The 24,721-nt window shown below is 33.7% G+C and overlaps 2 protein-coding genes across 3 annotated transcripts; one reads left to right on the top strand and one right to left on the bottom strand.

The window, feature by feature from the left end:
* Positions 1-914: 914 nt before the first annotated feature.
* LOC106660815 lies at positions 915-16,794 on the top strand. The gene is made up of 7 exons (XM_014383764.2): positions 915-1,332; positions 8,938-9,048; positions 9,111-9,290; positions 9,376-9,576; positions 9,637-9,749; positions 9,824-9,930; positions 15,243-16,794. Exons 1-7 carry the CDS (start codon positions 1,287-1,289, stop codon positions 15,307-15,309), a joined length of 825 nt encoding a protein of 274 aa, XP_014239250.1. The 5' UTR covers positions 915-1,286; the 3' UTR covers positions 15,310-16,794.
* A 2,734-nt stretch (positions 16,795-19,528) lies between these two features.
* LOC106660930 (epoxide hydrolase 4-like) lies at positions 19,529-24,255 on the bottom strand. 2 transcript variants are annotated; one of them, XM_014383992.2, is made up of 6 exons: positions 23,908-24,255; positions 20,688-20,812; positions 20,351-20,626; positions 20,140-20,291; positions 19,840-20,085; positions 19,529-19,781 (listed from the first exon to the last, which is right to left on the bottom strand). In XM_014383992.2, the coding sequence occupies exons 1-6, from the start codon at positions 24,127-24,129 to the stop codon at positions 19,630-19,632; spliced, it is 1,173 nt and encodes a 390-aa protein (XP_014239478.1). In that variant the 5' UTR covers positions 24,130-24,255; the 3' UTR covers positions 19,529-19,629. The 2 variants fall into 2 exon arrangements, with proteins under 2 accessions (XP_014239478.1, XP_014239477.1); XM_014383991.2 differs by having other exon boundaries at positions 19,840-20,088; positions 23,908-24,254.
* Positions 24,256-24,721: the final 466 nt, after the last annotated feature.

The raw sequence follows: 24,721 nt of genomic DNA, 5'->3' as shown, positions 1-24,721 counted from the left end.
ATGGTTTAATTTAATTTTTATTTTTTACCCAGCAAAACAACATTATAAAAATTAACACAATCTGTCTGTTTATTGTAATATTGTCAAGTAAGCTTAAGCAAATCTTTATACTTATCATTGAAATAATAAAGTACATATCTATAATCAATTTAATATAAATCTGAGGTTGAAGATAAAGCTTGTTTCAATTTTTCCAAATAAATATTGTTTACTTTTTTTGCTACTCATTAAAACAACATTATAAATATTGACAGAATCTGCCTGTTTATTGTAATATTGTCAAATAAATTTTAAACAAATCTTTCTACTTGTTATTGAAATAATAAAGTACGTATCTATAATCATTTCGATTTAATATATATCTGAGGTTGAAGATAAAGCTTTCTTCAATTTTTCCAAATAACTATTGTTTATTTTAATTTTATTTTTTAATTAATTTTTTTGTTTTCCAATAAAACAACATTATAAAAATTGACAAAATCTGTCTGTTAATTGTAATACTGTCGAATAAGTTAAGCAAATACTTGTTGTTACAAACATAATAAAGCATCTACAGTGAAAGTGAATTTAACACAATACTATTTAATATAAAGTTGGCTATCAAAGGTTGGATATAAAGCTTGCTTTGATTTTTCCAAGTATCATTTAATATAAAGTTGTCTATGAGAGGAAGATAAAGCTTCCTTCAATTTTTTCAAATAACTATTGTTTTTTGTCTTTTCTAAAAAAAATAATTAAAGTTGACAATGAAAATAATAAAAACCAACTGATATTGTTTCAAGAATATAATATTTAAAAAAATATAATGAACAAAGTCTAACTACCTATATTATAGGTAAATAAGGACGATATATTTTATTTTAACGTAGTACAGTAATAAATAGTAAATAAATGTTTAAAATTTGTTGTATCCCCTTAACGGTTGGGATTCTACTGTGTTTTGTCCCGGCGGAAATGGAATTGGGCAACACTGGATGTCCGTTTTCCCTTGTGGAGTTGTGGTTCTTGAACTGTTTTGACTGCCTTGATGCAGATGTAATCTTGACAACAGCCGTGAAGTCGTGACAAGTCTTGACAACGATCCCCAGTGGCCGTCGTCCGATGAAACCGAGTCGGGATCCATCGAATTGAGCGTTAAGGCCAGGGATCCGGCCGAGCTCTCCTCGGTCACGAGCGATTTTCCTCTTGCGACACTTTTCCTCGCACTTTCCATATTTCGCCTCGTTTCCACGACTGTCGAGGGCCGTTTTACATGCTCGATCATAATTGATCACGATGTCTGAAGTATGGACGCCTTCATGGTTTTTAATATGCGTTTTCTCCCGCTCCAAGGTTGGTGGAGTATTTTTTTAAAAATATGTTTTTACTCGGGGATTTCACTATAAACTTTCACACATGTCAACATTTATTTATTTTAAAAATATATATTTTTTAAAAGTTATTACCTTTTTCAAGTCGTTCGTAGGGTCGAAGGCCACTTAATCACCTTGGTGTTATTGGCCAAAAAAAAAAAAAAAAAAAACTACTTCTGACTCATAGTTAATTTACATAAGACTTGACAATCTTTTGCAGGTGAAAAATGAAATATCACACCTTTCCTGTGCATTCATTTGCAAAATACCCTATGATTATTTATAATAGGTACTGCCAAGTTCAAAATAAACACTTTCTTTTACCATATCTCCTCAAAAAAATCCTTATTTATTTATTAGTATATATTTCAAGGGTACAGGGAAAAAACAAGACCAACATTTTTCCTATGTTGACTAAAACTAGAATGGTCCAGTGAAAATCGAGGCAAAAAAAAGTCTAAACAAGAATAATTTACATGTCACAGGGATGAAACAAGGAGAGTCATGGTGAAACGGAGCATGAACTAAACTGATCAAAAATGAAATATGTGTAATTTATTATTATTTTATTAATTTTAATTCAATTAACCGATATATTCTTGTTAGTTGGATAAAACAAAATAGAAAATACAAACCAAAAACAAACAAATGTTAATCTGCATTTATAATAACAGATTTACTTAAGAGTAGTAAACATGAAGATTACTCATTTTTTAAACAAACACTTTTTCTCGTCTTGTCTCCATTTTAATCCAGTTGTACTCTCTTTAACCAGAGACAAAGATCTTGAACCAAAAGTTCGCAATATTGTTTTGAGTTGACGTTACTCAGAGCATAGTCTCCTGAACTTAAGCTGATTCTGAGAGATTGGAAGTGCCAATAGGAGGCCTGTTAGTGGATCTCAGCACATTATGACGCTTAGGGAGGATAGAAATATTGTGATTGCTGCAAGAAGAAACCCTTTCCATAGTGCCCGCTAGGTCCTCAATTATGTACAAGATGTTTTGACAAGGACAAACAATTCGTAACCGCCTCACATGGTATGCCCCTTTGAGACGACCTGCAGCAACAGCCTGCCACCAGCGACTCAGGAGAATATGGTGGAGCGAGCGCCTAGAAGAGTACACCAATTGGAATGCTGTTATGTTTTCTGATGAGTTGCGTTTCTGTCTGTATAGTGATAGCAGACGCCGAAGAGTCTACCAAGAACTGAGGTTGTATATATATATTGTGCAGGGTGGGCGACCAAGACCCGAGGGGTTAAATGTCTGGGTAGACTTGTACCCCATCTCTAAAAGGTCCGGGACTTGGTCGGCTCACGTGTCCTGCATAAACCTCTTGGAATTGTTCACAAACCCCAAGATTTTGGACCATTTAATCTCGGGGAGTGATTTGGTGATGTCCTCTCCTTCAAAGATTTCAAATCTAGACCTAGCATACCTATCACACTCTGCGAGGTAGTGCCTTGCTGTTTCTTCTTTTATTTCGCAGAAGCGGCAAAAAGGATCTGGTTGGATACCCATTACGAAGTCTTCTCAGTGGGCAGTGGCCCGTCAGAATACCTATCAGCCTCCTAATTCCATTCCTTGAGATAGAGAATAGCCATTTCGATTCTGCTGGTTTGATCGCCTTAACAAACTCTTTCGATTGCTTGTGTCCGGGGGATAAAGTCCACTCCCTAAGGAATTGTTTCATGCCCCAGTTATTGATATTGACAAACGCAGTATTAAAACCTTCTTTGGCTAGGCCATCCGCCTTTTCATTGCCATGGTGTCCTTTATGTGCTGGTATCCAAATAAGGGTCACCTTATTCTCAAACCTGAAAGAGATCCTATTGATAAGATCTATAGTTTCCTCCACCAGTCATGAGGTTGACAAATCTTTTTGTAATGCTCTAAGACTAGCCTGACTGTCAGAAAAGATTTTAATATCTTTTCCCATAATTTTATTTTCCATAAGTGTTCTACAACACACATTGATGGCCCAGATTTCCGCCTGAAAAACGGAAGTGTTATTGCCAAGAGGGGAGGAGATGCTGATTCCTAATTTTGGTATGTAGATTCCTGCACCACTCCCTCTTCCTTTGATAAGTGATCCATCTGTGTAGCAGTCTATGTATGTAATTATGGTCATCATCCAGACTATAATTATAATCACAAGGGGTGACTACCTGAAAGTGCTTTTTCCCTGAAGGGGACTGAGGATGCATACAATGCCCTAGTTTGTGCTCCCTTTAGTGCAGTTTGGAGGAGGAGGTGTAATGTTCTGGGCTGGGATTACACTGGACTCCATGTTGTTGAAGGAAACCTCACCGCAGTCCGTTATGTTCAAGGAATTATCGAGGAATACATGAATGTTTGAGGGGGGGTCAATGGCAGAATATTGAGCATCAACCTCAATTAGGATAGTTGGATGATGAGGAATATCGAGTACTGCACCACCCAAACTGAGTGAATTGTATGTAAATATGAAATAATATATTTAAGAGTGAGTGTGATGGGGAGACAAAGTCCATTGACGGCTTCAATGACCTAGCTGTTGATAGCACGCAGAAACCAACTTAGCAGCTGGACGGATAAGACCGAGGTCTGTCCCAGACTGCGGGATGATTCTCGAAGCCTGCCGGTAATTTACTGTAAAAGCTGGAATTGCAAGCAGGTTGTGAAAAATGAACTTATATATACCATCAATCAGTATAAAACCCTAACAATTTGGAAAAATATGTTAAACACAATTCAAGAAATCTCTTAGTCTTTTCATAAAAACTAAGTTCTGAAAAAGATTATTATACTATAAATTAAATGAAGGGTACAGGGAAAAAAGAATAGTCATAAAGTTTGAATTCTAAGAAAATTTAAGTTAAATGTTTAAAACTTTGCCAAAATGATAAAAACTCAGATTTTGCAACTACTGTAATAATTTTAGAAAGAATAATTTCCAATAAAAATCCAATTTATATATGAATAAAACAAGGAATGTCACCATTTTCATTGCACATAAAACTCAACGTTTTTCATGTAAAAACACTTTTTTTTTTTTTTAACGAGGGTTCGCAACAGCAGAGGTCATATAAACCCTCAGGGTGCTGGTGTTTTTGAGAAAACACTTTCATTACAAAACTATTACAGAATTACCTTAACTTAACAATTGCCAAGCTTAAAAAAGAAATGATGTATTTTGTGAATAATCATTACAAATGTGTGGTGATTAGTGACCGTTAATCGATAATTATTCAGAAATCTTGAGATGCGGTCTGGTGTGATGTAGGGATGTAGGTTTCAGAGAAACACTTTCTTTATCGTGCCAACGTTTCGATCTTTATTGAGATCATGTTCAGGGCTCAAAGTGTTTGTCTTCTGTGTGATTGTGCCATTCTTGCGTGTCGTTTTGAGGGTGCCAGAGAGATTTTTCTCTCTGCAGCCCTGAAAATGATCTCAATAAAGATCGAAACGTTGGCACGATAAAGAAAATGTTTTTCTGAAACCTACATCACACCAGACCGCATCTCACAATTTCTGAATAATTAAACATTACAACGCTGGATCAAAAACAAAAAATCAAATCATTGGTGGTGCAAGTTCTTGTAAAGTATTTGGTTTTTGGGAGGCAAAAATCCTTCAATACTTGAAGATCGTCATATTTCGGTTTTGTCAACAGTAGACGTTGATTGTATGTTCTTGCTGGCATCTCAAACTCTCCTTTTAGGTTCTATATATCAACCTAGTATAGCTTAGGTCGGGTATGATCCCTCTTCTACGAGTCAGCTCCTTGAAGGACCACCTATTGACAAAGTTCTTATTTCATGAATGTTTCTTTGCCAGTCTGGCCCACTGATACTGCCACTGTTTTTTTTAATTGAATTTTTAGCAACAGAAGATGGTTTTTGATTGTGGTGGCTATGTGTCAGAGGTTGGGATGCCTCACACTATTAAATTTTGATTGAGTTATGATCAGTTATTTTGCCGTAGCACAATCAAAACTCAAAACTAATGGTTGTAGTGACCGACCTGTAGTTTGTTGGTTCCCATCATTTTGGACTGCATATCCTTGCTGTTTCAGCCACTCAGACACGTGCCAGCTTCTTGCCATTTTTTAGTGACCAGTTTTAACCAAAATTATAATTTAATCAGTTTGAATTTTATTGCCATGGCAAATTAATACAAATTTTATGCTGTTTGTGATGTACATGCAAGTCATTTCTCAGCATATGGCATATTAAAATAGTATGTAAATTTGTTAAAGTGTTCGAAAGTTAAATTTTTCGTTTGCTTTTACTGTAAAAAGCTAGAGACATTGCTTTTTTACTGGGGGAAACATGTTATTATAAAGAAAGTAAAAACTTTTGGACATCCCATTCTTATTCGCAAATTTTTATAGTTAACAAAAAGTTACTAACCTTTTCTCATTTTAATTACAGATTTGCACTTAACGCATAATATATATTGTTTTAAATCATAACAAAATCTATTAGATTTATTATAGTTTGATTAAATCCAGTGAGTATAAAATTTAAAAAGTTTGTTTTATGATTGCACATTAAGTACCTTTTTATCTGCTGGCCACATTCCTCCTTTAGTTATGATGCTCCTTATCAGATGGCCTCTGGTGTTTTTGAACTGCTTGCACTCTTGAGTAATATATGTTCAAGTCTGTTTTTCACCTCCACACAGACAGTCTAAGTGGTTGTAGATACAGTCTATTTTTGCTTTGACCTGTGAGGACCATAGTTGTCTTGAAAGTGTAGCTAATGAGGGTATGCCTCCTGTCATTAACTGATGAAAAATGCCTTCTTGTTGTGTTAATGAAATCTCCCAATATCGAATTTTTCCTCAACCCCCACAAAGTTTTTCTGATTGATTCCTGCAAGGGCAGTGCTTTGTGTGGACCTCATCGACTGCACTTTGTAACTATAAATTGCTTACATTGATGATAACTGTAATGAATCTATTACAATTAATTAAGGTTTTTAGTTGAGATAAAAAAGTCAGTGGCACGAGCGGGATTCGAACCCACGATCTTTGGCTAGATACGCCGTTGCTCTACCACTTGAGCTATCGTGACCTCGATCCACTCGGACACCAACTTCCCATCTCAACCCCACCTTTTGAGTTTTCCCTCCTTTTTGCATATCTAGCCGAAGATTGTGGGTTCTAATCCCACTCGTGCCATTGACTTTTTTTATCTCTACTAAAAACCTTAATTAATTGTAATATATTAATTGGTCAAGCGGACCACGAAATTAGTGAATGTAATGAATCTGTTTGCTAAAACTTTCACTATTTTAGCATAAACATTATTACCTTTGGACTCACAGACTTTTTGTTTTTGAATTTTATTAATTAAATTTATTTATTAAAACTGGTCTTATTAGACCAACCATTAATTTTACAATAATATTATAGAATAAATAAATGTTTATATTCTTATAAACTCATTGGTACAATAAGATTTACATTCCACTATTCACTATTCATTTTTAACTACACAAGTTCATATGGCTTTGTTCTTTTTACTCTTCTGACCGTGTTTCGGTTATGTAAGAGTTTGATCGCTTCCACATTCTCGTCCTGGCTGAGGCGAGTCTGGTGTTTGGCGACAAATCTTTGTATTTCTGCCGTGACCTCAGGGATCTTAAGATCCCTACGCAAGTCTGTATTCCTTACGTACCAAGGTGCATTGACCATGTTACGTAAGATTTTATTTTGGAGTGTTTGCTTCAACCCCATAGTTGAATACCATATGTTCACATAGGCTTTATGACTTGTTTATATAATAATATTTTATTTTGTATAGCAAGGTTGGAGCCACTTCCAATCAACCAGTATAGTTGTCTATACCTTACACCTATTTCTGTCCTTTTTTTCTTCACGTGTTCTTTCTATCACAGCTTGGCATCTAAGGTCATTCCCTGATATTTAGCTGTATCGCTGCATGGTATAGTAGTTCCATCGATTGTGGGCGACGGAACATGGTCCACTTTTTTGTTTGTAAAGATTACATGAACTAATTTATGCTGATTTAGTTTGATTTTCCATTTTTTTTGTCCATTCGTTTATCTTATTACATGCATTTTGGAGGATTTTGGTTGAATGGGTGATAGTCGGTCCTGGTGATATCATCACTGTATCATCTGCAAATGTTGCAATTTTTATTCCATCTATTTTCGGACAATCATTGGTGTATGACAAGTAAAGCAGTGGACCTAATATGCTACCTTGTGGCACTCCTGCATTTATTGTTTTTAGTTTTGAATATTGATCTTCTTGTTTGACTCTAAACAGTCTGTCAGTTAGGTAAGAACTGATATCGACATACTGCTTTGGTAGCGTACCTTTTAGTTTATTGATGAGTCCTTCGTGCCAGGCCTTGTCAAAAGCTTGTGAGACATCATGGAAGATAACAGAATAAATTTGTTTTTCTTCAAGAGATTTTTCTATTACGTCTGTTACTCGGTGAATTTGGTCTATTGTTGAATGTCTTGTTCGGAATCCAAATTGGTGGTCAGGAATGATTTTCTTTTTTTCTACAATGGGTTTTATTCGCTTTAATAATAACTTTTCGAAGAGTTTAGACACTGTCGGTAGTAGCGATATTGGTCTATATAATTTGACCTCGTTCGACGGTTTTCCTGTTTTTTTTATTATAATGACTTCTGCGAATTTCCAGATGCTGGGAACATATTTCAGTCAGACTCATACACTTATATATTTAAAAATGCAGAATAAAGAAAACATGCAAAGAAATTGCCAAATTCCCTATTGCAAAATTAAGTCGTTTGTCTATTGTCTCAGATTACCAGGCAGTGTCTTTGCCACTAAAGTTGCCATTTAAGCATGATGAATCATAAGCCTAATGATGATGTGACTTGATGAATATAAAAATAAAGATGTGAGAGAAAATGCAGCGAGTTCTATCTTAAAACAAATTAAAATTGCTGGACTTACAAATGCTGATTAGAACAAAAGGAAAAACAAATAAAAAAAAAAGTATTACATGCAATGGCAAAGGCCGTCTGCAGGGCTGATCAATTTTTAATGAATAAAAACTGATTAAAGTCGCTTTCAATGAGTAATGAGAATGCGACTTTACAGACCTCTCTACAAAGTTCAAAAATTGTCCTCTTGTATCAGCAATGATCCTAAGTAATTGTTCTGTTTATTTCTAACCTTGAACCATTCAAAATGTTCATTTTGTGAATTAACATGTAACATTTACAAAAGCCTATGATAAAATGAACAGGAAAAGACCTCCTGAAGAGTGTTTTTATTGCAAATAGATTCGAGTCTTTATTAAGCATTATCAATTGCAATTTGTACCAAAAGCATTTGAATAAAGGAAAATTAAGTCAGAAGTTGTACACAACTGTCTGGAACCAATTTGGGAAAGATTTATATATTTTTTATAAATATCTTTAAATTTCCATAAATAATAATAAAACTATATTGGAAGTATGACAATGTATGTAAAGTAGATATTCTATAATTTATTGATTAATCTAGAGCTGTGACTTATTGAATTACCAACAACTAAGGCTTCCCCTATACCTTGTTTAAAATTACACATTTGTTTTCTTATCTTTTGACAGTTATGTGGATCACACTAGTATTGGTCTTGACTGTATCTTCGGTTAGTTACCAGCAAGACCAAACGACAACCAATGTGACGAAGAACCGGTTAGCGACAGTCGCTAACAAATGTAAGTATATTTATTTTTTTCTGAACGTTGTACTAATTTTAATCTATTTTTTTTTTCATTAGTTGTAAGAAGTGAGCAAACTACAGAACATTACAAAAGTGAAATTCTAAGTCAAGCGCCAGATGCTAAAATTTGCATTGGTGTTAATTGCAGCAATGTGACAGACGGCTCGTTTTTATCTGTGGAACCCACTTCAGTTGACTCATTACTATCATCATCTTTATTAACATCATTAATTCCAAGTTAGAATTCTTTTTTTTTTTTTTTTTTTTTTTTTTTTTTGAGGGGGGAATTATTTGTTTTGATGTTTCACAAGTATATTTCTAGGCGTGGAAACATACATGGGTCAAGAGAAAAATTCCTCGGTTGTTTTGATGTATCACAACAGCCCAGATCAAGACAATTTCACAAGCAATTACACTGTTGATGAAGAAGAGTTTAATATCGGTGAGAACACAGACTCAGTATTCAACACGGGTGTCATCGCGGGGATTTCAGCACTTGTCGTTGTTATTTTGTTGTTATTAGGTAAACAGATTTAAAATTTAAATTTATTTCATAAATATTAAATGAATGTGTTGTTTGTAGGAATAGTTGGTTTCATGATCTACAGACATTTCAGCTGGAACCGCCCACAGACACTTAGTGATAAATTCAGCAATGATGAATCTACTGGATACATTGACGATACTGCTTTAAGAGTAAGAACGTATTTCATGAAATTTTGTAATGTTCCCAAAATGCAATTTTATTGTAATAATAATTTATGTTTTAGGAAAACTCTGAAGAAATGTATAGCTTGGACAATGACTCATTCCTCAACAGCCTCGAGGCAATGACAATCCAGAATTATTGGACAGATCAGGTCAAACACACGAAATTGTAATACCAATTTTTATTTTATTTAGCACTAAGTTCCTTTTCAGTTTTTAAACTGGTGTAGCAATACATTTCGGGCTGTGTGTCTCCTTCTTATTTTTATTCTGGCTGTGTTTCTTTCATTTTCTTCCGTCTAAACCAAAAACGTTGCCTAAAAAATTATTTTGAACTATCCGTCCAGTGTCAGACTGTTTTTTCAGAATTAGCGATCCATTTAGTATATGTAACTATATTGATGCTTGTTATTTGTCTAAAATTAATAGACATATCAGAATATTTTAAATATAGCAAATCACGTATGCTTATAAATCTGGCCTTTACAACATAATCAGTAACATTTAACTATTTATAATAAACTTGAGCCTAAATTTTTATTGCTTCTTTCATAAAGAGAAACATTGTCTATGAATAGCAATTTATCAACTTGAAAGGCAATATTCTTCAAACATTCATTAAAAGTAAAAAAAAAAAAAAAAAAAAAAAAAAAAAAAAAAAAAAAAAAAAAAAAAAAAACAACGTTATTTTCTAAAGGTGTTAAAGTTTGTACCACAGTAGTTTTATATTTTATTTATTAGGTCATAAAGTTATAATTACATTTTTTTTACCTTAGATTATTTTGGTCCAGTCAATTTATACAGTCGATCAAAAAGATCAGTTGAACAAATAGTTAGGGGTTTCAATAGTTCCAAAGAATTCTATTTACATTATGTAGATATTCTAAAGGATTAAACTTTTTTAAAATTATCATCTTAAAAATTAAAATAAATTTCCAAGCCATCTACACTTGCCACAATTCTCTGATTATCTGAAACTATTGAAGATTATTAGATATCGGGTGACTTCAAAATATAAGGGCGACAATTTTGACTGTTTTAAGGGTTCGAAGCAAAATTAAATTAACAAAATACAAAACAACCTTTTTGAACAAACTTGTAGTGGACAACTTAAAAATTACAAAAAATAGAGAGCATCGTCTTTTTTTCCCTTTCTTCAAATTGGCTATCTTGTAATCGTTACAACAGGCTGATACAGTTCTATTCGACGTTACAGATAAATAATTCTTTGATTAATTGTTTATAACTTGGACTTTGAATTTCTGCTGTTAGGAACTTCTCTACCTGCCATTTTTAACTTTCTTTAATTCATGCTGGTGGTTTTAATTTAAATTTGATAATAAAACCTTGTTTTTTCCCGTTTCTCCTTTAGCCTGATAAAGGATTTCTGGAAGATTTTTGTTTTTAATGAGGTGGAGTTCTCAGGGTCTCTGAACCAGTTAGAGTTTTTAATTTCTTTTAGGTGGGATTTCCTCTTTCTCTCATTGGGTTGTTTTTGCAAGTAGTCTTTTTGCTTGCCTTATGCTTGGTTTTCGCTTTCAGTATTTATTGAGTTTGTTAGTTACCCAAGATTCCAGGTTTTTTATAATGTGACTGTGATTTACATGCCTCTAAATTGATTTAGGCCTATAAAGTACTTCATTTTAAGCTTGTTAGGCATTGTACAACACATTCGTCTCTATCCATTACGAAAAAGTCAGAACTCATACTTCAGTTGCTACATTATCTTTGTAAATTCCACATAAATATCGTACATCTGCCACTCTATGCCTGAGATCGAACATGCGGCAAGCAATACCTGAATTTTATCTGCTTCCATGTCATGCACGTTGCAATTTATTCTAGACTGACTTTTGGGAACAACTACTCCTTTTTTACGAAACTCTTTCAATGCGGCTTTTCCTACCCTAGAGCTCACAGAACTAGTAAAAATAAAATAAAATGAAAAACTTTTGCACACTCAATATATCTGCTGCCTCATTGCTTGTAATTCCCTCATGACTTATGCGGCTATTTGACGAAGTTTTTTTCAGGGAATTTAGACAATTGAGGTCAATTTTCGAGGTGATCTAGGCTTGGAGAGCTTTTAGAGCTGCCTGACTGTCTAAAAGAATTATTATTGTTTGCAAACGCCTAGTTTTGTCGACAAGTGCTATTTGTAGGTTCCATTGTATCTCTAGGCTTGTATTTCCTCTTTTGTATTTTTGAATTCCACCGGTCTGCTTATTTAGCGTACTCTTGAAATTTCATCCAATATATGCAAAGTTCCATTTAATTATACTTTTAATCTAAGGTTGAGATGAAAAAGTCAGTGTCACGAGCGGGGTTCAAATCCTGCTCGAGACACTAACTTTTTCATCCCAAACCAAGCAAGGGCAGATCCAGGTTGATCATGGGGGGGGGTAAAAAACTTTAGATTTTTTTAAGACACAGGGGACCTAAAAACGTGCCAATCGAGAGAAAACTACACATTGTTTTTTGGCCCAATGCAATATTTTCTCCTCCTTCAAAGGGAAAAACTGAAAAAATAATTTGATTTAAAAACATAACTTCAATATTTTAATTTAAAAATGGAACATAATTTTCAAACATTTCCAAAATGTTTTTCCATCATAGTCTGCAATGTAAATGTTTTTAGTGACAAACATTAACGGATATAAAAAATTAATCACCGACTTATCGGTTATCACATTGAGAAATTGAATAAGAAGATTAGAGGACGAAATCAGTAAAGCACTAGAAGGACATGTCTTATCACGAAAAAAATCATGGTCTGCAATGTTTAGCACAAAACATAAAAGAAAAAAAAACTCATGGCAGTAAGGAGTGAGAGGTAGATTCTTTCTTTTGTGGAATCAATCCAGCAGTGCTAAAAATTTGCTACTTTAAAAATTATAGAATAATTTGAAAACCATGTATTATTATTTATTCTATACAAAATGTAACATCATAAACATATTGCAATAGGATAAAAAAATTAATCAATTGTTTTTGTTCCTTATTAACAATTGGTGTTAAATTAAATTAGATTCAGACTATTTTTTCCTAGACCACTGAAAATAATGAACATAAAATAATGGTTTACTAGTTAACTACCTAATTTGAAATTTTATTTAAGCTATTTAATTAATTATTTTCTTGAATTACTTAACTATTACTTTTTGGTAACAATGTGAAATTTACAGAAAAAGACGTGTGATGGCCATGCCATATTTATTAATAATCTATTTGTGTTTAGTGGCCTAATTGACCATGTTAATTATTTCAATTAATAATAATTAATTAGTGTCATGTAATAGAAAAATTAGTGCCATGAGTGGGATACGAACCCACGACCTTCGGCTCAATACGCCGCTGCTCGAACCTCTTGAGCTATGGTGACCCCAACTTAAAAGCTAAATCCCTAAACTTTTCATCTCAACCAAGACCTTATTTAAAAAGAATAATTAATTGAAATTTATTAATAATATACACAATTTTAAGGCTTTTGCTTTTAGTGTGATTTTTCTGTTAATTTAATGAAATCTTGGCATATTTGTAACAAAAAATTAAGAACGCCAACGGTTTCATTTTATTATAAAAAGGAAATTAATTTGATCTTTTAAACGAAAGAAATTAGGTTTGAAAGTACCATATTTGAGAAAAAATCCTGATTAAAAATGGGATTTTTTCAAATTGTGGTAACATTTAAAATACTGCTTGGATTTGAACCAAACTGAGCTTAAAAATTACAGGAAGAAGCCAGCTTAAAAACAGTACCAAAAATGTGAAAATCCAGTAATTACTGGCGTAGGAGGGAATAAAAACAAACTGAGCTGGTTATTGTGCGGGAGAAAACACAAAAATGGCAAAAAATTTGATTGAATTGTTTACTTTCATCGCCTATAACTCTACGACCCCCAGTCGATTTGGCTGAAAAACAATCCCAACCGTCCTTTATAGGATTCTTTATCACCCTGCCAAATTTAATTGCAACGCGATCAAAGATGCGACCGCTAGAGAGTGCTAGATTTTTGAAATAATTTTCCTAAAAATAAACATCAACTTACAGGTTTCTTGATATCAGATTGAGTGATCGAAGTATCGAATCGGGGGCAAACAAAGCCAAAGCATGACCAGTTAAGAAGAAACTGATTTAATTTTGGGAAGGTTTATCAGAGGTAACAGATCAAGGTTTAATAAACCTGAAATATAAGCCTCTTCACTTAATTAAGGCTATACTAAGACATATTACATACAGGGTGACTGGCAATAAGTGTCAAAAATTTCAGGAGGTGTTTCTACTCACCATATGAACAAAAAACTTCCTATAAATCCCTGTCCAAATCTCGGTAAAGAAGTAATTTCACGTTTTGGGTGTTTTTTGATTTTTCAACTTAAGTCCATTAAATTGTTTATAAACTTCAGAATTACTGACTGTAGAAAAATCTCGTTTGTGCTACCTGAAAGAACGTTAAATTTGCTGTAAGGAAACCTATTTACATTGCAGAATTGATGAAAAAATTCTGCACAAAACATTCAGAAAAAACAAAAATGTTGAAATTTGGAATCTTTTTAAAATGTTGGATTGGTAACTTTTAACAACTACAAAATACTTTTCCTGGAGCTTTGCAATTCCCTCAAAAGTTCTCCATTCAATTAGCTTCGAGCAATATACCCACCTTTTTGGATTGCGCTTCTGGAAGGCTCAAAATTTTTGCAATTTTTTGAAAAAAACTGGTGTCGATGAAGGGGGGCACGTTCAATTTTTCCAGAAAGTCCATCTGTTCTTGAGTTTCGTGTCAGTTCTTTAATCAGTCAGTTTGCTTTATAAACTGACAACCTTCTCAGGTTAGTGATTTAAATGTCCTTGTTTTCTAAAGCACATCTTGCTGATATGCATTTCACGGTTACTGCAAAGGTAATGCTACTGCTGCAAAGGGAGAATACCAAGCTCGTTTTCCATATTGAGACGTTCCAGCAGATCGCATCTTCCAATGACTTCATCAGAGGCCGAGGAAAACTGGTTCTTTCACACTTTTACGAGAGTGCCTCTGATGAAGTCGTTTAAATAATAGTTTCAGGCAATCAGAACATTCAAGGAAATTTATTTGATTTATTTTGGAAAGAATATTATGAGCTATCTTTATGATCATAGTGCATGATCAATATGTGCATAGTTAAAAATAGTAAAACAAGAATTTGCTTAATATAATATTTAATGGTTAAATAAATCGTGATATTTGTCCTTAAATAGATTGTAATGATTCTCTATTTTCGCTTTAAACATTTCATCTTCCATTCGAATGTGTATGTCAGTAACTTTGTGACTTGATATCGTTGACCACATAAAACCAAATTCATTCACATTCATTATATAAGGTCTGCTTTAATTTATAGATAACGCCGCCCATAAAAATTGAAGTTTCACTTTTTTATTCATAAGTGAGAAACGTCACTTTTCAACAAAATATTGTCCTGATCGAAATTCATATCTTTCAGGGATCGAAGGTATGACGGCGGAGGGGTTGAGGAAGGTGGCACCAGTAAAACATCATTTGCTCGATAACTTAAAGAATAAAAAAAAAAAAGTGAAACTTCTGCTTACATATCTTTAAAGATAGTATTTATTTTTTTGCTTTAAGGCCACAAAGAAATCTCAACTAGTTTATTGTTCCTTTTAGTTTTGACGAATAGTTAGATTCTATAATGACTGAAATGTGTTACCATCTTAGATCTTTCACTTTTATATTATTATTTTTTTGTTTTTATTGCTTTGGTATACAGACAAAAATGTTGAACAGTATTTACTAGTTGACCTGTTGTATTTGTTGTATTTGACATATGTTACTGTTGAAAAGCAAGGTAAAGACAATAATTTATTAATAGCACTTAAAACAAAAATTATTTTTATGCAACAAAATGTGTACTGGGTGTTTCATACCATCATGTGCATAAATCATATTGTTTTATATGGATTTGCAAATAAGTAAGTATTATAAAAATAAAAATTGTTATAATTTGTCATCAAAGGAATTTTTGATCTGTTTAATATTATTTATTTATTATATGACTTTGTCTCCGTTTTTATGTCTTTGTTGTTTTTATTAAACTACATGCATGGATTTTCATTATTTTAAAACTGTTAAATTAAACTTTATTGTTATAAAAGATTATGTTACAAAATAACAATAAATTATTCTAAATTACATATTTTGGCATAAAAGCACGGATTTTGATGTAACTGTTTTTGTAATTTGTTTAAAACATTATGAATTTCAATTTAAAAATAAGATTATGTATCAATAAACATAGTCACACTTGTTATATTAGTCCTCGAAAAACATTCAATCAATTTTGGCATAAATATAGACCGTTTTATAGAAATGTGATTGGTATGAAAACAACTCGCAATAATTTGTGTAATAACACGAGGTGGAGTTTTTTTAAATGGATAGTTGCACAACACATTTTTCCCGTTAGTTTATTTGGTTTAAGAAACCATTGTAGACTTGTTTACAAATTTTAGATTTGTATTATTATATATATTTTTTGGATCTGGCCATTAGATTTCTTGGCATTTTTTACAATCAGTATTTTTTTGAACAACACAAATCGAACATATTAATCACAATCGTTAAACAAAAAACTATATATTATATCAAATGATCAAATTTATTCTATTCCTTCCTTTTCGATTTATTTATTAATTGATCAAAATTTTTGTACAAATATATTTTGCATATCAGATGGGAAGGGGGGAGTATTTTTGAGCGAAAGGCCCTTTTTGTCCGGTGAGCTCAGAAGACTTTGTAATTTTTATGTTCGAATTTGAGATAAATTGCGATCTTATGTTGTACATTTTTGTATACATTATCTGAATAATGAATGTCCTGCTAGGACGCAAAGTTGAGTACCTGTTAAAAAATAAAATAAAGAGTATTGTTTGAAACAAATTTAAAAAAATATGTAAAACATTCCAAATGTTACTATGGTGTTTTGTAAAAAATAAAAATGTAGCATCTATTGAGTAGATTAAATATGTAACATTCCATTGCTTTAATTATTTATTCCACCCTTGAATTAAAGTACAGGTGATTATCTCAAAAGGAATAAACAACCGCTGCACTGCGCATTTTGAAAATGAACATAATAAAATGTACTTTAATGTTCTTTTGTTTTTATTACACTATTGTTTATTAACTTTAACCAGTTATTTGCAGTATTTAGTTTTAATTTTCGAATGGTCACACTGGACTACTTCTGTAACCTAGGGCATGTTTTTTCTACTTTGTTTTGCAGAGTTCACAAAACTGACAACCCTAGCCTTGTTCTATTCAAAAAATAATCTACTCGTCATCCAAAAGAGCCAAATATAAACAAAAATACAAAATTGAAGTTTATTCAGAGCCATTTTTTAAATTTAAGCTTTGCTTTAGTAGACCATTTTTATGGAAATAATTATAATTAAAAATACACTCTCGAGCTTGCCTTTGCTGAATATGTCTTAGTTTAATTAATGGTACATTAAATAAAACTTGGTATCATTCTTATATAAAGATAATATTTATTTAAAAATATGACAAGTTAAATAATATAAAAGGTATCCTTAAAAAACTACTAATATTCCACTAATGTGAACAATGGCCTTGCATTTCCATGGAAAGTAGGGGTAAGTCTGGTTTGTATGTAGTTTTTAATTTTAGGCACGATTCCAAGTTCTCATCGCTAAGCTGATTTCTTAATCTACTCTTGATAAAGTTCATGCTTGAAAATGATTGTTCGCATAAATATGTAAACCCAAATAATGAACGAACAGCAAATGCTAGTTTCTTCAGTTGATCATCATCATCCAGGTGTTAAAAATCAACATATCTTCCCTCGCCAGATCTTTCAAAGCAGAACGTTTGTGCTGTAAACTTAATTCACATTTATGTTTCTCGAATAGCTGTAAATCGGTTGAGCTCCAAAATTCTTTATTTTTTAAATCCAGCAACTGCATTTCAAAGCTGCCAATATCAATATTAAAGGGCAAAAAATTAATTTCTTTATCGTGGCATTCAGAGTTTCTTTTTAAACAAAGGCTAGCATCGCTTTGTTGTTTCTAGTCTTTGAACCTGCTGAGCAAAATTATTCAGGAAATGTCTGCACACATAGTGCTTCCTGATGAATAATACAATGGTAAGTAAGTATCTCATGATTATTTTTTTCTTTAAAAATAGCGACAATCCCATTTCTTGCACCTGTCATACTTTTCGCTCCTTGTCTGCACTAAACATTTACGGAAAGAGCCGCAGCCAAGAAGTCAAAGAGCCGCGGTTTGCTGACCACTGCCTTACAGGTCAGTAAAAAGTAAAGGTACAATAAGCAGAACGCTGCAGTGCCAGAGCACAAACCCTCACTTCTTAGGATTCATACATCATTTTACGTGCAGGAAGTTTTTTTTTCAGAGGTCTTATGTTCGAAAATTTGAATTTGTGTCAAAGGAGCAGAAAAAGGTAAAAATTGGGTGATCTGCACCATTTTTGATTAATTTGTTAATAGTTTTATGCATTCTTATAATGATTATTTGGAGATCGTGAGATGCGGACTTGTGTGATGTAGGTTTTAGAAAAACATTTTCTATATTGTGCCAACGTTTCAATCTTTATTGAGATCATCTTCAGGGCCTGGGATTTACACACAAGAATGGCACAATTACGCAGGAAACAAACACTTTGAATGAGTAGAAATACTTTGATTGAATATATAAAAAAATATATTTTGCATTGTATAAATTCTTCTTTCACATCCAAAATGTAATTGTTATATGTAAACAATGTTTGTAAATCCCAGGCCCTGAAGATAATGACCGCATCTCACAATCTCCGAATAATCATTGACCAATGGTCACTAATCACCACACACTTAATTTTAATGAATAAAATTCCAGGGGTGACAGTGAGAATTGAACCGATGACTGCTGGGTCTACAGGCCAAGTCTAAAACGCTAACACTAGGTTTTTTTTTTTTTTTACCAAATTCAGGGCCGCTGAGATCTGATCCCACTCCTTGCATTGATGAGTGCCATGTCAATTTCTTTCAATTATGGCCACCAGTCAGTCCCCTTAGGTGTCAGAAAAAGTCCAGAGGCGACGGTGGGGATTGAACCCACGACCGCGGGATCTACTAGCCGAGAGTCCTTAACCACTTCAACCAAGCCTTAACCACTCGGCTACCCCCCTATTGTGTTAATGCGAATACCTCCTACACATCCACACTAGAATGTAGGGAAAAGAACTCGTAGTTCTACGCTCTAAATAATAATAAATTCTGTCATTAATTTTTCAATTCAAGGTTTTACGATAGAACTATTGTTATTAGCAAAATAAAAACTACACTATATAACTAAAAATGTTATATGTTCCAATTGTTTCCTATATATTCTGTTAACAATAAACCTACAGAAATATTTTTGAAAAATGGCCTAGGGTGACTGTACTGTGAGGTTAAGTGCTTTTCTTTAAGCCATTGACTTTCAAAAATTGCTGAATTTTTAACTTTTTTCCTTAACATATATGGATTAATAAAATTTACATTTCAACAGTCATTTTTATTTTATGAACATACAATTTTTTTTACTTTTACAGACATAAATTATTATTTTTAATATCAATCGTTCGAAAAAGTCATGTATAACTTTCTGGCATAACAAAAAATTCTGAACAAAATATTCCTAAAAAGGTAACATATAAACAATTAAACAATAAATAACAACTTTTCTAAAAAAATATAGATCGTATTTCATAGTACGTAAAATGGTTCGAGAATTGTTTAAAATTGTATTTATTAGCTGTTAAACAATATCAGTCTTGTTGAAAATAAATTGACTAATTAACGATTTTAAATGTTAAGTATTTTGGCCAATGTTGAGAGCCCTAGAAGTTATACCATTTGTCGTTTTTTGTACGGCGTCAAAAACTGTAGAACTGACAGCGCCGAACATTCGGTTCACCAAACCATTCGATTGTACTTTCTTTTCGATCGGTTGTGCTCGGTTTCCTAAAGAAATTACGATTACAAATTGAAAGAGAAAATATATTACAATTTTTCAGCGTACCTATCAAATAGTTTTTCAATATTTGATTGATTTCAAGCGCTTTTTCCTGATGTGGATAATGGCCCGCATCGTTAACAATTTTAATTGCGAATTTCTCAAAATAATCACACGACTTAATTATGCTTTCCATTTGCACCGCGTTGTCTTTATTTCCAACTATCAATAAAGCAGCCACTTGGTACACTTCCTTCCGCCTCAGCCTCCAAAATGGCAAGACTCTAAAATAATTTAGAGCACCGATCCAATCTTCTAAAATAAAGTAAATTAGATTGAATTTAAGGAAGTAATATGTGATCTTACCTCGCCTTGAGAAGGAGTATCTGTACGCTGCTAAAATTGATTGATCCTCAACACTTTTACCTAGATGGGAATGAAGTAAATTCAACAATTTGAGATCCTCATCCATGGCACTTTTTTCAGGTAAAAAAGGCAGTTGACAAAACTCCACCCACCTTAATAAGTATCAAATAAAAGAATGATAAAAAGTAAATTAAAAACAAAAGAAAATCACCTGGAATTGATCTTGTACGATGAAGGAATTGTGTCCCAATAAAAATCAGGGTGTGGAGCCGATATCGATACGAATTTATCCACTATATCAGGATTTGTGTGTACAATGAACCAGCCGATCAAAGCACCGATGTCATGCCCGATCAATGTGCATCTTCTATATCCCAGTATCGACACAAATTCACATATTTCTTCGATTATGTTCGTTATTTGGTAGTTGTAAGTGGATTCTGGCTTGTCCGAATCTCCGAACCCTTTAAGATCTAAGGCCACGACACTGCCGGAGAACATTTGTTAATTATAATTAATAAACCAGAAATGAATGAAATATTAAATACCGAAAGTGTCCGGCTAATTCTGGTATTTGATATCTCCATGATATCCAACAATCGGGAAAACCATGAAGTAATATTAGTAAAGGTTTACTTTTTGGGCCTGCATCAACGTAATGAAGTTTAACGCCCTAAAATAAGAAATAAAAAACATGAAACATAGCAAATTATAACGAATGTTCAGTGTAGGGTGAAATTTAGAGTCACAAGGTTTATTTATTTTTTTTTACAGCTTGATCTTTATACATGGTTGTTTGTGATTATTTTTAATCTGGTTTTCATTATTTTGATCATTTGCATTTCAGTTTCTTGCTATGCTTAGCTGTGGGTCTGTGCACTGTCTTTTCACAAATTTGTAAACTCCCTTCAGAAGATGAACGCTGCAACTTATTTGGCGTAATAAAAAAGTGACGATAGGAAAACCAGCCTCATCACAATAGACACAACTGGATCTGCAGGGTGATAAACCTGAAATTTTGTTGTTTCTAATTATTTTTGGTCGTCCTATCATGTCTTGGATTGCTGAGCGTGGTCCCACAGCTGGTATGGAGAAGATAACCCCTCCAACACACGATAAGGACTATGGAAAACTACCATTAGTATCATCAAAGAAAAACCAACATTGGAATAAAACTAAAATGGAGATGTAGCAACAGTCCCGATGAAAAACCATCCGATACTCATGGCCTCAAGATAACTTGAATAGGATGTTTAACAATTTCCAAAAAAACTTAGGTACCAAAAAAGAATTGGAAAAAGAGGAAAACACCTCCTTTAAGAAAGGCACCATCTTTTGGTACAAAGACGGATCTAGAAGAAGGTATTGGGGTAGGAGTATTTCTACTGGAACCAAATACTCAGAACCCATGGGAAAATACAGTTTCTTCCAAGCTGAGGTCCATGCAATTGAGAGATGTACTCAACTCATCTTGACTAAAGGGTACAAAGCAAGAGCATAACTATATGTCGGACATCAAAACATTAACCTCAAATATCTTGGTTTAAAGATGGTGTTGAATTGCAAAACCAAATTAAACATAATAGGTACGCCGAACGAAGTGTACTGGGTCCCAGAACATGAGGTAGTAGAAGGCAATGAGAAAGCGGACGCTCTTGCAAGAAATGGGACTGATATACTGCTGATAGGATCCAAGTCTTTCTTTGGCATAGGAATCAACACGAATTGTTCCTCAGACAGAAGGATAAAAAGAAAATGAGGGAACAATGTAACTCACTCATTTGACACAAACAATCCAAGAACGTTTGAAGTGACAGAATGCATTAAAGGAAGCAGGAAAAAACTGCGAAACCTAACAGGACATTGCAAACTAAACAGCCATCTGAAGAAAGCATAACCCAACATGGCATGTGCAGATTCTGCAAAGAAGCAGAGGAAACACCAACACACCTACTAACAAAATGTGGTGCTACATTTGCTCAGAGAAGGAAGTGCTTTCGAGTGAACAACATAACTAGAAGAAAATCAACCATTCAAACTAATCAAATTTATTGCTGAACATGGACTCACCAGTGTGCTATAGGTACATAAGGGGGATACAACAGCGATGGGCGCACACACCCTCAATATTATATCAAAAGAAAAAAGAAACCACAGAATGCATCAAAGAAAGCAGGTAAAACGGAATTCTAACACTTCAGACTAAATGTACATCTGAAGAAGGCATAACCCAATATGGCATGTGCAGATTCTGCAAAGAAGCAGAGGAAACACCAACACACCTACTAATAAAATGTGGTGCTACACTTGCCCACAGGAGGATGTGCTTTCAACCTTTGAAACTAATCAAATTTATTGCTGAACATGGACTCACCAGTGTGTTATAGGTACATAAGGGGGATACAATACCTCTTGATGGGCGCACACACCCTCAATATTACATCAAAAGAAGAAAAGAAGAAAGAAACAACAGAATCCATCGAAGAAAGCAGGAAAAACTGCAAATCATAACACTGCAAACTGAATGGACATCTGAAGAAGGCATAAACCAACACGGCAAGTGCAGATCCTGTAAAGAAGCAGAGGAGACACCAACACACCTTCTAACAAACTGTGGTGCTACACTTGCCCACAGGAGGATGTGCTTTGGGATGTACAACGTAACTAGAAATTAAACCTTTGAAACTAATCAAATTTATTACTGAACATGGACTCACCAGTGTGCTATAGGTACATAAGGGGGATACAACAGCTCTTGATGGGCGTACACACCCTCAATATTACATCGAAAGAAAAAAGAAACCACAGAATGCATCAAAGAAAGCAGGAAAATCTGAATTCTAACACTTCAGACTAAATGTACATCTGAAGAAGGCATAACCCAATACGGCAAGTGCAGATCCTGTAAAGAAGCAGAGGAGACACCAACACACCTTCTAACAAACTGTGGTGCTACACTTGCCCACAGGAGGATGTACAACGTAACTAGAAATTAAACCTTTGAAACTAATCAAATTTATTGCTGAACATGGACTCACCAGTGTGCTATAGGTACATAAGGGGATACAACAGCTCTTGATGGGCGCACACACCCTCAATATTACATCAAAAGAAGAAAAGAAGAAAGAAACAACAGAACCCATCGAAGAAAGCAGGAAAAACTGCAAATCATAACACTGCACACTGAACGGACATGTGAAGACAGCATAAACCAACACGGCAAGTGCAGATCCTGTAAAGAAGCAGAGGAGACATCGACACGCCTACTGCATGATAGCATTGTGTTGAAAAGAAGAAGGAAACAACAGAATGCATCAAAGAAAGCAGGAAAAACTGTGAATCCTAATACTGCAGACTGAATAGGCATCTGAAGAAGATCGGTGTCATCCAACTCGGCAAAGAAGCAGATCAAACACAAACTGTGGTGCTACACTTGCCACAGGAGGGGCACACTCTGAAACTGGGCGTATTGAACAGTTCCTTGATGAACTAGGACTCACCGGTGTGCTACACGCACAGAACAGGGGGTACAACAGCTCTTAAAGGGCACATTATTAAAATATAATATAGACTACAACGTCAGGCAGAACAAACTAGCCTCTGTTAAAGCCTCTCCAATTGGACAAGGTATACAATAAATACCTGACGATTAAGTAGGGTAAAGTTCAACAAATTTGGCAGCAAAAATATACTTTTTCCCCATTATTTTTGTTTTGGGAAAAAAGAAACAGTACAAAAATTAAATTTTATTAGTGTAATCCGAATTACCTTTATCTTGATATAAGAATGCTGACCAAAGGAAGCATCTGTGAGGCATCCGGGAGGATTTCCGTCTGTAGCACTTGTTGCTTTTGCAGAGGAAGTCCATAGGTTTTTCAGAAGCTGTCTGAAAAGGTACCAGGCTGCCCAAACAACAGCTATAGCTTTCATCTTGACAACATCGTACGTCGAGATCTTTACGATGTCTTTGAATTTAGCATTCACTCCCATAATAGCTCAATTCCTAGTTGCAATACTATTCGGATACTCTTCTACTGGCCTTATCTGAATTATATTTTTTATCAATCGTGTGCTCCTCTGCTGCTGATTTGCCGTGACGTGGTCGTTAATACGAAAGATCTAAAGTTCAATACTAAGAAATTCATCGTTTTGTTATCAAATATCAATGTTTGCCTTTATTTTTGAAATTTGACTCCGTCTCTGTTTAATTTTGCATTTACTGTCATGAATTTTACATTGGGGATCTTTTTAAAAAGTTATAGAATATTATTAAAACACGAATTACCTACATTTAGAGAAAAAATTTCTTATTTAAGCAATCAAATAAAAAATATTTTAATTATTCAACCAATAGGGTGAATCATAAAAAAATGACGGTTTTTCTTGATAATTAAAAAATAATTTTATTTTGACACTTTTTTAATATTGAAAGTAACCAGTTCCTTCTAAATTATTCGAAAAATTAATTTACAAAAGAATTATTTCTGTTGCTTCTTCAAAACACCTTAAGCATACCATCAATTTGGTTTCCATGGTGGTTCTCTTAAGGAGAGAATTTTCACAGAAAACCAGGGATGGGAAA

This window comes from Cimex lectularius, unplaced genomic scaffold (assembly GCF_000648675.2).
Source record: "Cimex lectularius strain Harlan isolate CLEC.00 unplaced genomic scaffold, Clec_2.1 scaffold269, whole genome shotgun sequence".
Classification (NCBI taxonomy): Eukaryota; Metazoa; Arthropoda; class Insecta; order Hemiptera; family Cimicidae; genus Cimex; species Cimex lectularius.
Note: the sequence above shows the minus strand (reverse complement) of the source record. Positions and strands in the feature narration are given on the sequence as shown.